Consider the following 13,443-nt stretch of genomic DNA (forward strand, 5'->3'; position numbering starts at 1 on the left):
CCACAGAAAGATAATCCCCACCCGGCCCCGTGGCCAGAAGTGCTTTGAGAACCTGAGATGAAAAGTTCTAGGTAATATTATGATTTCTTATTAAAACATGTAACTATGCATTTACTGTGTACAAAGAATCAGAGAGTTGAACCTGAATAAACGACACGGCTCAGGACCCATCGAAGAGTGGTCCCTCCCCTTGGACCTTAGCTGGAAAGGCAATAAAATGCATGAAAAAGCCAGGGCAGCAAATCTGTCTCTCTCTGATTCCCTGCAGCAAGGGGAATGCTTCACTGGCAAGGCGGCTTGCGTTTGTGATTAACTCAAAGTAGTCTGTGGACAAGAACCCATCTTCCATATGGTTCCTTTGCAGCGATGGGGGAAGCAGCTGAACGAGGCTTTGGTGTTTGTTCATAGTCACTGAAGTGTTTATGGAATTATAAATATACTGGCCCCAGCAGCCCAGATCGCAGTGGCCCTGCCCTACTCGGATGGGGTTGAAGGTCCCTTAAAGATCTAATCCAGCAGAAAAACGAAGCACTGCACGGAAATCAAATATTTCCTCGAACTATAGTACAGGCCAGCTACAAAGAGTTAAAAAGCTTCCTCACGAGGCAGGAGGATATGCGGTGTGTCGTGATTCGGCCATTTTAGCTTGGCCAAAATAGAGAAACAAAAAGTTTCCCAAGTCAACTCTTACTTCCTTAGGGGGGTAAGAAAAAATCAACAATGATTACTAAGCTTCTGCATCTTCCATTCACGTCCTCCTCTTTATTAGCCTCTCCTTTGTCAAGAATTCATCATAGACAGAGAGAGAGAGAGAAAGAAAGAAAAAGACACAATGTAGGGTCGAGCACTGATTTTGATTTTGTTCTAAACAGATGAAAAGCAACTCTGAATTACAGGTGTTTGTTAATAGTAAATGATCTGCTCATTTCCTTTGCATCAGTCTTTTCAAAACAACATTATTAGCCAGCCTAATTTAGTGCTATAAAAACGGCCGTCGTACATAATCCCAGAGTCTACAGAACTGCACATTTATTCGGTGTTAACCGCTTGCTGGACTGATTCCCTGGTGTTTGCGTGTGTTCTGGCCAGAGCTGACAACAACATGCGAGTGATGTAGAATTGCTCGTCAACAAAAAACATTTATGGGCTGCTCCCCTCTAAACAAAAACAAAACCACCCTATAAAAACAGACGAGTTCATGTTTTTAATTATACTAGAAGCATTACGTTAATGCACTAATCACACGCAATATTGGTCCGCTTGGCTGCAGTATCCCCTTATTCTCCAGCAAAAAATCTTGTCCCCTAATTCTTGTCAATGCTTTGAAAAAACCTACCCTTCTGAAGTCTTGTTCCACTTCCTTCTCACAGATCCACCTGCAAAACGTGTCTAGAGTTAGCGTTGGGATCTGTCTGGCTCTGACTGAATTGTTTCAAGCTAAAATCGAGAGGTTTCAGTTAACCCAGGACAGTACAATAGCCTGTTTTATACTGCAAAGCTGCTGGGCAGACTTTTCCCAAAGAATGTTACATGTTTATTTTGACAATCCATGCAAAGAAAAGAAAAAAGAGAAAGAAAAAGATTTACGATTACCATTAGTAATTTAATCCTAAATTCGTGGGCCATCTCCATTAAGCCAAACAAGCAACCATCAACACTTTTCTTTCTGATGCACATGTAGCTGCAATAGATGATTAACCAGGTCTCTTGCTGCGAACGCAGGAAAACATAACACACAACGCGGTATCTGCTGGCAGTTTTGGAAATTTTGAAAAAGAAAAGAAAGAAAGAAAAGTGGTACGAGGGGGCAAAGTGCTGTCCTTTCCCTCCCACCTCCCCAGCAGTGCCGATTTTCTGATCTGCCTGTTTTTGTTTCTTCACAAAACTAACTTCAGACAAAACATCCCACTAATAGGTTATATGGGGAAAACCCTTCTTCGGGGTGAAATGTATCAATCAGCAAACGCTAAAGAATTAGCAGCAGTGGGGTGAAGGGGTATTTTTAAAGAGTGATTTTATATTTGTTTTTAAATCGGTTTTTGCTTCTTACTTTTTTGAACCTATCCATCGTGTTCCTAACACAGAGAATTTAGGGCTGCGAACGTAACATGATTCCTTCCAAAAATGTCTAATCTAGGATTCAGCCCAAAACCACACGGACTGAGGTATGTATCTGCACGAGATTTTAAAAAAGCGATCTTTAAATTTCAGTGGCTCTAAATTCCTCCCACCTTCGGCTAGCTTTATAGCTGAGATGAAATGAAATTCCTTCTGTAAACAGGTTTGAACTCTTCGTGATTCTGACGCGGGGGAAAGCAGTGAGGCACGTTTGAAATGAACCTTCAATATGTGCTTTAAAATACATGCCCAACTTCAGCCTATATTTTTATTTGTATTAAAATCAACACCACAGTTTGGCATTGAAACTGGGTCCCGATTAAAGAAGTTTGCACTTATGATTTCAGGGGGGGAATGCGATTTGTATAGCTGAGCTATGAAGCCATACAGATGGTAAATCTCCATTCCATGCTCCCCGCACCCCCACACAATTAGGTTTTTATTTAGTCTGGGGTTCAATTGTTGAAGGTGCTTATTAAGTGATGGAGCATTTTATACCCTGAAAAAAATTGTAAAGCTCCAAAATTACCATTTTTTTCCAAGCGTACCACCTACAGTACAGAGCTGTATACTATCTATAGAGACATACACTGGAATCTGTCTGTATCACTTTCGTGATAGAATGATGGTTCCTTGAGCGAGGGAACTGGACGATACATTAGCACTGAAGTCTCTTACTGACGTGGATGCTTAACATATTGCAGTGGTGATTTTAGGTGACGGAGAGGGCTGTTTCTGGCCGTCACTCCCTCGCTGGGTTGTTCAGTAACTTGTCTCTAGGGCAGAGCAGAGGACCCCTCTTTCAGGTGTGTATTGGGGAACTAGTCTAGCGTCTGCAGGCTTCTCCTCTCACAAGCCCTCTTGCTCTGCGTATGGTTTTTGTCTAACCTTCCTTCAGAGTCCTGACGCCCAACGGGGTCCGACAAAGGGAAGATTTCCCCCATGCATAAGTCTGAGACTGATTAAGGTTTGATGATTGAATTCAAAGTCCCCAATAAACTAAATCACCGCTCAAAAGGTCTTTTCCAGCCAACTGATGTAATGCTACAAGTTTTGTGGTGGGCAGTTTCTTAACCATTAACGTGCAAGTATCTAATGGCAGTAAAACAGACCCTGGATATTATAGGATGACGACTATATACTTAGAAGTGAACCTACAGCACCAATTTGCAGATTAAAGCTTAAACGGTAAAGCAAAGGGAACATAAAATAGAGACAAGCTGAACTGTATTATGAGTGGATAGAGAGCTATCCGATCAATGCTTCCTCAGTCCTCCAGTAGCTCCACCTTGCGAATATACCTCAGTCATTAACGGGAAAGTATCACCTCGTCTGATGGCGCATTGGAAAGGTTTTGCTTACTCGCTCTAAATGAACGACACCTTCGAAATGCTCGGCAGATTTCCCCCTCTCTCAAGCAACCTTAACTCCCACCCCTTACAACTGTAATGTTTAACATGCTGCTGTCACAGGGCACCCAGCAGTACCTAAATAATCACACACCCTCCCTCCAAGGGATTCACACTGGAGCCCATTGCAGAAGCTTAAAAGCCCCAAGTAAGTGCTAGAGCGAGGAGAGACGCTTCACAGTGCTGTCTTCTCTGCCGCCTCTGAAATCTCCCTCTAAAAAACTTCCCCAAACCAGTTGGTTCCAGTGGGCTCTGGGAGAGCCCATCGGCCTTCTGAACATATACACCTTTGAAAGAGAATCCCCCCCCACCTTTGTATCCCCGAGCTCCTTAAATAACAAAGCAACGCGCCCCGGTTTCAGGATCGCTACGAATCAAGCATTCCGCCTAAAGCCCAGCCGACTGAATTTGAACTCAGGGTCTCCCCGTGTTTGCGAACGAGGCCGAGCAGGGCCAGTTTGCCAAGTAGACTCAGCCCCAGTTAGAAAGGAACAAGCGTCAAGGTCCTGCCCCGTGTGGCACGGTGCACTCTGCCTGCGTGCAGGAGTTTAGAGCAGAGGAGAAGCTGCAGGGGGGAGATATTATATTTGCTTATATGTGATTAAAATGAAACGCGGGTTGGGATTTGGAACGGGAACAGCTCAGGTACACTTTGGCCCCCTGGTGAGGACAAACCTTCTGGATCATGTACATGGGAAGAGAGGGGGTACCACGGATCCACACCACGGATCTAAAGCGTTATTGATGCGTTGTTATCTATACTGCAAATTTAACTGGAGACATTCAGATGAAACGAGCGGACATTTCATTGCCACACAGAATACCGCTCCCCCCCCCCCCCTCCGTGCCTAATACTAAGGTGGTATTTCATTACATTATCCTCTACCAACTGTCCTTTCCCCCCACAGAATTCTTGCGATATCCCCGAAGTTTTGACTGTTCTAACTGGGATATTTATAACTTTCTTTCGGGCTGAGATCCTTTACATACCCTTTGCTCTGCATTTCTGTCTGCGACCCAGTGTATGGTTCATTTTAAACGGAACACAAATAAAGCAAGTCGTCGCATTTTATCTAAGGTCCGGGCTGGAAAAGTAGAAATAACCATTGGGATTCGATCTGAAAAAACACCGAGTGTATATTACATGTAACTCTTTCCGTGCTGCAACAGATCTGAGATCGAGCTCTGGGGCTACTTTTAAATACTCTTCTGTTTGGGATTTGAATAGAATCTTTTTCACGAGAGGAGGGGAAAAAAGTAACACCACATTTTTTTTCTGAAAGGTGCTTCTGTCCATCATGAAAATCAGCCTTGACTTTTGTGTGTGCATCAGAAACAAAGTAATTGAATAATGACAGAGGCAGAAAAACGACCGTGGTATTATTACTGTGGATGTCGAAAGAGACAGGTGGATGAAGGAAACCCAGCAGACTCAAGCAGAGAATGATCATTTCAACACGTTCTCTATGTTCCAGTTTGGGGGTTTAAAGGGAGACATTAACCCTGTTGGTAAAGGTTAAAGCTTATTATCTCAGAAATGTTCCTTGTTTGTTTGTTTCTGTTCCTCTTACACCGATTTGTCCCCCCCCCGCCCCATCTTCAGTTGTAATTCTCTGTGCTCCTCTTTTTGTCTCCAATAGCTGGTGCTTTTTTCAAAACGGCCACTTGGGGTCGTCCTTTATGTCTGTTTGAGCGCAAAAACAGTTTTAAAAAAAGCCTTAATCTCCTTTAATCGTTACAAAATGTTCAAACAAAAACACAGTCCTGTTACTGGACCCCCTCCCCCCCCAAAAAAATCTTACAAGCCGATTCTTCTTTGCATACAGTCACTCAAGGAGCAGAAGAGGAAATCAAAGATCTTCCTTAGAACTGAAATGTAATAACAGTATATTTTCCCCTTCGCCCCGAGATTTGCAATAGTCTGAGCCAGTGCTAACTGCTTTACTTTGGGGAGGTATTTTTAACTTGAGGTTTTCTTCGATTATATAACGACAGCTGGCACACTCAGACTGTGGGCAAATATTTTTTATTTTCGTCTTCTTCCCAACCCTCTCTCTCTCTCTCTCTCTCTCTCTCTCACACACACACACACAGACATGCAACGATCACAGTTGAATCCTACAAGAGATTAAGTGTTTTGACTGTACTCCTGGAAAGTGGACAATGAAAAGTTGCATTCAAACCATTCCATCCTCCCACCTCCACAAAACAGAGTGGGCAGAGGGACTTTGTTATATTTAGAACAAAGGGATGGCCAGCAAGTGAAACATAGGCTGGATTGCCCCCCGCTCCTTCTTTGTAAATTACACAGGCTAAGAGAGAAAGGGAGGGGAGGGAGACAGAAAAGGGGGGGAGCAGATCGGGGAGAGAAAGTGGGAAGATTAAAACATGAAAGAAAGAAAAAAGGGTTGGAGTCGCTGCCTGGTCTTGTTCTCCAGCTGCTAGTCAGCTGACTCGTTGGGAGCTGTCACATTGTGGGAGCCTGGCCCCACCTCCGGCAGCCCCAGGATCTCCGCGGCCGAGCTCCCATTGGAGAAGCTGCCTGGCGGTCCCAGCCCCCTTTCCCTGAGTGTCATCAGAAAAGGAATATAAGCAGCCAGGGGGGCTGCCTCGCAAATCACAGCTGCACAACAGGAGCTGGAGGCGGCAGCTAAAGCAGAGACAAGATTTCCCCACCTCCCCCACCCCTTCCCTTCATTGCGAGCGAGAGCGAGCGAACAAAAATTCCAACCACCAAAATAACCCATCCAACAGCAACCCTCCAGTACACGCCGCCCGCTGCTCTGCCTGGAAAGTTGCAGCGGGCTCCGGCTCCGCGCCTGCAGTGGAGGGGGTCCGAGGCTCAGGACTTACAAACCGATCCCAGCCGGGGCACAGAATCTCTCCTGCTTTTTCCTTTGCAAAAGAGGCCAACCTGCAACGCCAGCATTGCGGTGGGGAGGCTCCTGCTTCCTTCCTCCCCCCTTCGCCCGTGGGGTTTTCTTAGCCGTGGGAGCCTCTGCAGCCTGCATTGCATTGCAGACACCGCTACCCCACGCCTCGCGGCCCGGGTGCCTCCGCCTCCTCCGCCCGCTTGGCTTGGCTGCCCTCCGCCAGCCAGCAGCAGCAGCAGCAGCGAAGTTGACCTGGAGTCCGAGGGAGCGCGGCCAGCCCTCCCCCCGGACGGTGCCCTGGAGTGAGCGCTCCAGCCCAGAGGCGCCTGCGAGACAGCCATGGCCGGCGAGCTGAGCATCGGACCCGAGCTGCCCACCAGCCCCCTGGCCATGGAGTACGTCAACGACTTCGACCTGATGAAATTCGACGTGAAGAAGGAGCCCCTGGGCAGAGCCGACCGGCCCGGCCGCCACTGCACCCGCCTGCAGCCAGCCGGCTCCGTCTCCTCCACCCCTATCAGCACGCCCTGCAGCTCGGTGCCCTCCTCGCCCAGCTTCAGCCCCACCGAGCAGAAGACCCACCTGGAGGACCTGTACTGGATGGCCAACAGCTACCAGCAGATGAACCCCGAGACGCTCAGCCTCACCCCGGAGGACGCGGTGGAAGCCCTCATCGGGTCCCACCAGATGCCCCAGCAGCTCCAAAGCTTTGAGAGCTTCCGGGCCCACCACCACCACCATCACCAGCAGCAGCACCACCACCAGTACCCGGGGGTCACCCACGAAGACCTGGCCAACAGCGGGCACCCGCATCACCATCACCACCACCATCATCATCATCACCAGGCGTCTCCCACCCCTTCCACCTCCTCCACCTCCTCCCAGCAGCTGCAGAACGCCCACCAGCAGCACCCTTCCTCCAACAGCGTGGAAGACAGGTTCTCGGACGAACAGCTGGTCTCCATGTCGGTGAGGGAGCTCAACAGGCACCTGAGGGGCTTCACCAAGGACGAGGTGATCCGCCTCAAGCAGAAGAGGAGGACGTTGAAGAACAGGGGCTATGCCCAGTCCTGCAGGTATAAGCGAGTCCAGCAGAAGCACCACCTGGAGAACGAGAAGACCCAGCTGATCCAGCAGGTGGAACAGCTCAAGCAAGAGGTGACCCGGCTGGCCAGAGAAAGAGATGCCTACAAGCTCAAGTGTGAGAAACTTGCCAGCAATGGCTTCAGGGAGGCCGGATCCACCAGTGACAACCCATCTTCTCCTGAGTTCTTCATGTGAGTCCTTTAAACACAACCCCCCCGATCTCCTCCTCCGCCCCTCCGCTTCTCCCATCCTCCTCTGACATCTCCATCCATCTGCCTGCTTGAGTAGAGAGGAAGAAGAGAGACTTAATATTTGCAGCATCCTGTCTTATAGATTAGCTGTGAAAAGTAGGCTGGGGGTAGGTGGGGGAAGAGAGAGAGAGAGACGTGCAACTTTTTATCTTTAGTTCGCCAGCTAAAGAAAGAAACAGAAGAAAGGAAGGACGTGTAAAGCGTTTTTATAGATCGCTTGCTTTCAGAACTATATGGGCTCGTTGGTTTTTTTGTTTTTTAAAGGGACAATGAACAAGCGATCTATAACATATTACTTGCTTGGGAGTAAAGGAAAGAAGACTCATGCAGCAGCATCTTATGCACATTTTACCTGCTTGGAAAGGAGAATAAGTAAAGGACAATATATGCAAACCCCTCATATATTGCCTGCTTTGAGAAATAGTTACGGGACTCAGATGGGACATTCAGTACAAGACAAGAAAAAACATCAGTTTTATTGCCTGCTTGATTATATAGAAAAAAATACGAAAATCTGCATTAAAAATATTAATCCTGCATGCTGGACATGTATGGTAATAATTTCTATTTTGTACCATTTTCTTGTTTAACTTTAGCATGTTGATCATCGTTCATAGCTTTGTTTCATTGATAAGAAAAGCATCACAAGTTATCAACTTTTTACTGCTTGTGCAGTTTTGTTGGGGTTTTTTGTTTGGGGTTTTTTGTTTTGTTATAGTTGTTAGCTTGTAAATATCTGCCACATCAAACAGCACAGGAAGACAAAATAACATTTCATCAGGCTGGTTATATGGTTTGTTATTAAAGTAAAGAGAATAAAAAACGTTATGGGCATTTTGCATTTGCATTCAGAAAACAACTTTGTATATTTGGTGCACTTTTAAGTTGTAATTTTTTCTTTAGTTTTCATTTTGGTTTTTGTTTGTTGGGGCAGAATAAAAGCAACTCGATTGCATTGACAAACCTAAACTTAATAATAGTGAAAAAGGCCAGCAGCTATATCCTACTCCACAATTTAAGTGGCAGTGAACCTATTACTTTGACGTCAGGACAGTTATCACACAGCAGTGCTCATAGCTTTGGTCATTTTTTCTCGGATTTATTATACACTCAGGAAACAAAGAATTTACAATGTATTTTCTTTTAAGAAACAATTGAGACTTGATTTCCAAAACCCAGGATGACATGAGTCAGTTGCAATCGCTGTAGGCAGAACACTATACAACAATAACATGTATCAGTTCCAGTTCTGATTTCAGTTAGGTTTCTCAATGGCAACAGCAGATGAAAGGGCTTGGAATGTATAGAAAACTGAAACGTTTTTTAAAGAGACATACTGCAACTTAAGTGTATTATTTGCAATGATTTTTAATCTGCTTCTCTGCTTCCCCATGCAGCAAAAGTTTTAGCCAAATTTCTTTGCAGTTGTATAGTAGTAGTTTGGAGTGTTATGGGTGTTGTTACTTTTTTTTCCTCCTGCAGGTCAGAAAAAGGATTTTACGTTGCACTGACAAAAATACCAAAATGAAAACTTATTTTAGTTTCCTTTTAGGATTGATTGCTGGCACTGCTGGCCGGATGCATTTTAAGTTTGTATTAGTTTATAAATTAACAGTAATAACAAGATTGTAATGAACAGCATGGTGCTTGCAGTTTTAAATATTGTGGATATTAGTCATGCATCAGAAAACGATCTTTGGTTTTTACTGATTCAACTGTGTTGAAATCAAAACATTGCAGCAGCGAAAAAAATTGTTTTTATTTCATGTAAAGTTCTGAAGGGATCAATTTCAAATCCTGCTTATGATATGAAAAATATTAAAAAACCTGGTCTATTGTAGTTTTATTCAGACTGGTTTCTGTTTTTGGTTATTAAAATTGTTTCCTATTTTGCTTATTAAAATAATTGAAATGGCATTTCTTTGAAGGGTTTACTTCTCCAATGTCTTGTGTTTGATAAATATATTTAAAGGTCCAAAAAAGTTTAAAGGGCATGATCCAGCTAAACTGATCTTTGACGTGCATCATTGGGTTTTAAAAGTGATTTTTGGAAGTTTATTTTAATTCTACAACGAGGGTCATCATTCCACACACATCCGTGCAGAGTTGCAAAATCCATTTCTAACCCTTAACATGGTTTACTCTACACTGTAGTTTTGGCTTCAAACTCCGCTCTAACACAGTTTCATGGGATTTACTATGCACTGATAGACGCTAAAGCAGCTAAACGTGCTACTTTCAAACCCAACATCAAACAGCAGGATGGTTCTTACTGATGACACTTGTATGGACTCACTGTAGCAAACCTTAGAACGTTGGCAGCCTGCTTGTTACATTCAAGAGCTGAAGGTCTCACTGGCAATGGAGGCGTTGTGCAGTGTTTCCCTTTCAAACACTTCCCAGGGTCCCTCTGTGAAGCTTGGTTTCAAAGGGTCTGTACTTTACTTTCCCTGCCAAACAGTCTGCCCCCCCCCAAGCAACTCCCTTGCTCACACTGTGGATGTGTAGATAATTTAAAGTTATAGATGCAGCAGCACATGGGCCCATTGAGTTTAACATGTCTCCCTCTGAGCTTTAGTGGGGGCTGGGGAAGAAATCAGTCTTTATTAAAATGCTCTAACGAAACATTTTAAAAATGTCTAGAACCTTAAAAGCGTGATCAATACGGTTCCTCTAGGATCCGTGCAGCACACTCCACCCCCATTGTCTTTCTCGCCTCTCAATCTGCCCAGTTTGTTTATTCTGGCATTTTGAAACATGACAATGATATTAACTCCTTGTGTTCAGTAACAGCAGGTGCTCACAGAGCGAGAATACAACACCGCCGCTCTACTTCTACCCCAGCGCCCCTACACCGCCACTATCCCAACAGCTAAGCAATTAGTTGCTTTAAAGTCCAAAGTGGATGATAATCATTTATCTAAGTCAACTGCAGCCAGCCTCTGTTCTGCTCAGCGCCTTGGTGTGGGAATTAGAAAGTTGCAAAGAAAGCAGCAGCCCGGAAGGTTGAGGATTGGTACTTTCAAACTGTGAACAGGGGATTTAACTTTAAATCCCTCTTTAAAAATCCCCAAACTATCCTCTCTTCCCAAGGAGAGCCAGCTGCCCTTGCAGGAATGACACACGGCATGTTTGGAAAACAAATCAGTTAAGAACAGAGTGGGAAAAATGAAAAGCAAATACAGTAACTCCACAACAAAATCCTCCCTTAAGCCCCATACTCATCACTGCCTTGTCAGCGACAGGAAGCCCAGCTAACTGATAGAGAAGCATTTCAGCTTTTAAAAAGGGGCAGCAGTCTGATCCCAAACACCTCAGTGCACAGACCACTACAGGAATATAATGTCATCCTTCTTTTGAACATTGGGAAGGGAGACAGTGGGTTATACAGAAAAGATGTCAGAACCTTATTTCCACGTATTGCCTTTTTCTTTGCCATGCTATGGCTGCAGAAAGACTGAGAGGAATATTGTTTGTGGGAACTGCCACCGCATATTAATGTCCCCTCATGCATGCATTGAATAAATCACCAGTGCTAATTGAACAACAAAAAATAGGAAAACAGGCCTGAGAAGAGCACTATAGTGGCTTTAGCAGTCTGGATTCCCACAGAATAACTGTGTCAGTGGAAAGGTTCAAGGGGCAGAGGTCCATTTATGTAGGAAGTGTCTATGCAGTGTTCAGTGCTCTTAATGAATTTTAATTTATCTGATAAAAAAAAAAACCAGCTCGGACTTGTGGGAATACAACCGTAAAATGACCAAAGCGCTGGCAACTTAAAATTAAAAAAGCACCACGGAGGACTAAGAAGGGATCTCTAGCTAGATCGCTTGGGTGCGTGGGGGTATACACTTAATGCAAAGCACCTTTGAACACACAACTGGCTTTGAAGAGGGATGCAGCGTTCTGATGAGAACTAAACCCAGCTGCGCTTGGGGACGCAGGGTGTCCCCTGGAATAATCAGATAGTATCTATTTGCTTCCAGTGTCATAAGAAATACGCTGCACCAGATTAAAGCTGTGTGAGCATTGCACTTCTCAGGCTCTGCGGGCATCTTCTGGGGCTCCGAAAGCTCACAGCGAGCGCTCCCTTCCTCGTTATTTCACTAGGAAAAACGAGCCACGGAAGGAACATGTTGCTCTGAGACGTGTGATCAGTAAAACCACCACCACACTACCCCACTCTTTGGAGATGCTAATGAAACGGATTTTTTTTGGGGGGGGGAGAGAAGGGGTTAAACGTGATACTTTTTGTAACACTGCTGGAAGAACTAAAGAAGACTTATGAGAGAAATGATGTTCAGTTGTGCGTGTATATTTTTTAAAGCTAACCTGGAAAATAGCCCACAGATCAGTCACCAAGCATAGACGTGAGAAGTCCCTTCAATACGCACGTGGCGAGCTGTGGTTAGAACACAAGCAGGTAGAATACCGACTAGTGCAGAAGGGGGAATTGTGTGATGACAGTAAGAGACGGTCACCCTTTAAAAAAAAAAATCTATGCGGATCCGCGGTGTCTCCCTACAGATTGTAACTCTGTGACCTGTGCGGAGGGGGGATACAAATACACGCCTTGGTGCAGACTGAACCACTGGCCCAGCCTGTTTCCGAACCAGCCAGGGTTCCAATGAAGTTGTACCTGCGCTCGTCCAGGCTTATTGATTGTTATCACGCTTTGCTTTCCTCTTGGGCTTCCCTTATCGTGCATATCTGCCTGCTATCCCCTGGCGCTTATTAAACATTGACTCGAGACGCTTTTTCGTCCTCCAGCCGCGAAAGGGTTAAATATTACCCCTGCTTTTGCTCAGCGAGCACTAATGAAATCCCGGCATATTTACTTTTCTATCTCCCGACTCATTATTGATTCATAAAGGGCTGTAGACACAGGAATCAGTGGGGATGATTGATGGCCCGATTCGGAAACAAGTTTCTCTAAGCGTCTTGTCTATACGGCCCCTCTGAACGCAGTCCACATGTCCTGTCCGCAAGATGCTCCTAGAATCCTGGTGTGCCAGAGCCAGCCAGACATAGAGAGAGCTCAGTGGTTTTATACAGAGACTACTGTACAGCCAATGCTTTGGCTAACTGGTTTCAATTAGGACTAAAGAGACACTGCATTTCCAACATGGGTGAATAAACCAACTACCCTCTTTAACCCCAACTTCCCCCCCCCCCAGACGTGCTGGTTTGCATGCATGTTCCCTGTCTCTCTTGAGTTACGCAGCTAATGATCCGAAGGGAGAAAGACCCACACATATAGCACAGGACTTAAGAAAAACAAAAAGTGCAGCAATACCAAGAAATATGTAAGTCACTAGGAGAGGGAGTGATGGGAAAGAAATGGAGACATGGGGAGATCGGATGAAGCTAGACGCCACAGCAACTTGCATTTTCTTTACTCCCAACAACGCAGTGTGCTAAACATCCAGATTTGTATTCAAGCGCTCTTTAGTAAGGAGCTGAAAGCAGTGATCTCTGAATCCAAGTCCACCCCACACCCACTTTTGCTACCAAGGAAAAGATAAGCGCCAATAAAAGCGAAAGGGCTGCAAATGTACACGGTGCTCCTCAAATTTTTTTTTCTAATTTGCTGATGAAAGGATCTCATGCTGGTCTCTTTTCTGTCCATTTTGGAACGGACTTCAAAAGAAACAGGATCGGGCCCTAACTGTCCTCAACTGTTAAGGGCTTAAAGATATTTCACTA

The 13,443-nt window shown here is 45.1% G+C and overlaps 1 protein-coding gene across 1 annotated transcript; it reads left to right on the top strand.

Annotated features, from left to right (window-relative positions):
- Positions 1–6,474: 6,474 nt before the first annotated feature.
- On the top strand, positions 6,475–8,729 carry MAFB (MAF bZIP transcription factor B). Its single transcript, XM_024202021.2, has one exon. It carries the CDS (start codon positions 6,740–6,742, stop codon positions 7,679–7,681), a length of 942 nt encoding a protein of 313 aa, XP_024057789.1. The 5' UTR covers positions 6,475–6,739; the 3' UTR covers positions 7,682–8,729.
- Positions 8,730–13,443: the final 4,714 nt, after the last annotated feature.

The sequence above is a fragment of the Terrapene carolina genome, unplaced genomic scaffold (assembly GCF_002925995.2).
Source record: "Terrapene carolina triunguis isolate 2854851 unplaced genomic scaffold, T_m_triunguis-2.0 Scaffold233, whole genome shotgun sequence".
NCBI lineage: Eukaryota > Metazoa > Chordata > Testudines > Emydidae > Terrapene > Terrapene triunguis.

Excerpts from the sequence above, each read along its gene's own strand:
- MAFB (XM_024202021.2), top strand. The coding sequence starts at position 6,740 with ATGGCCGGCGAGCTGAGCATCGGACCCGAGCTGCCCACCAGCCCCCTG.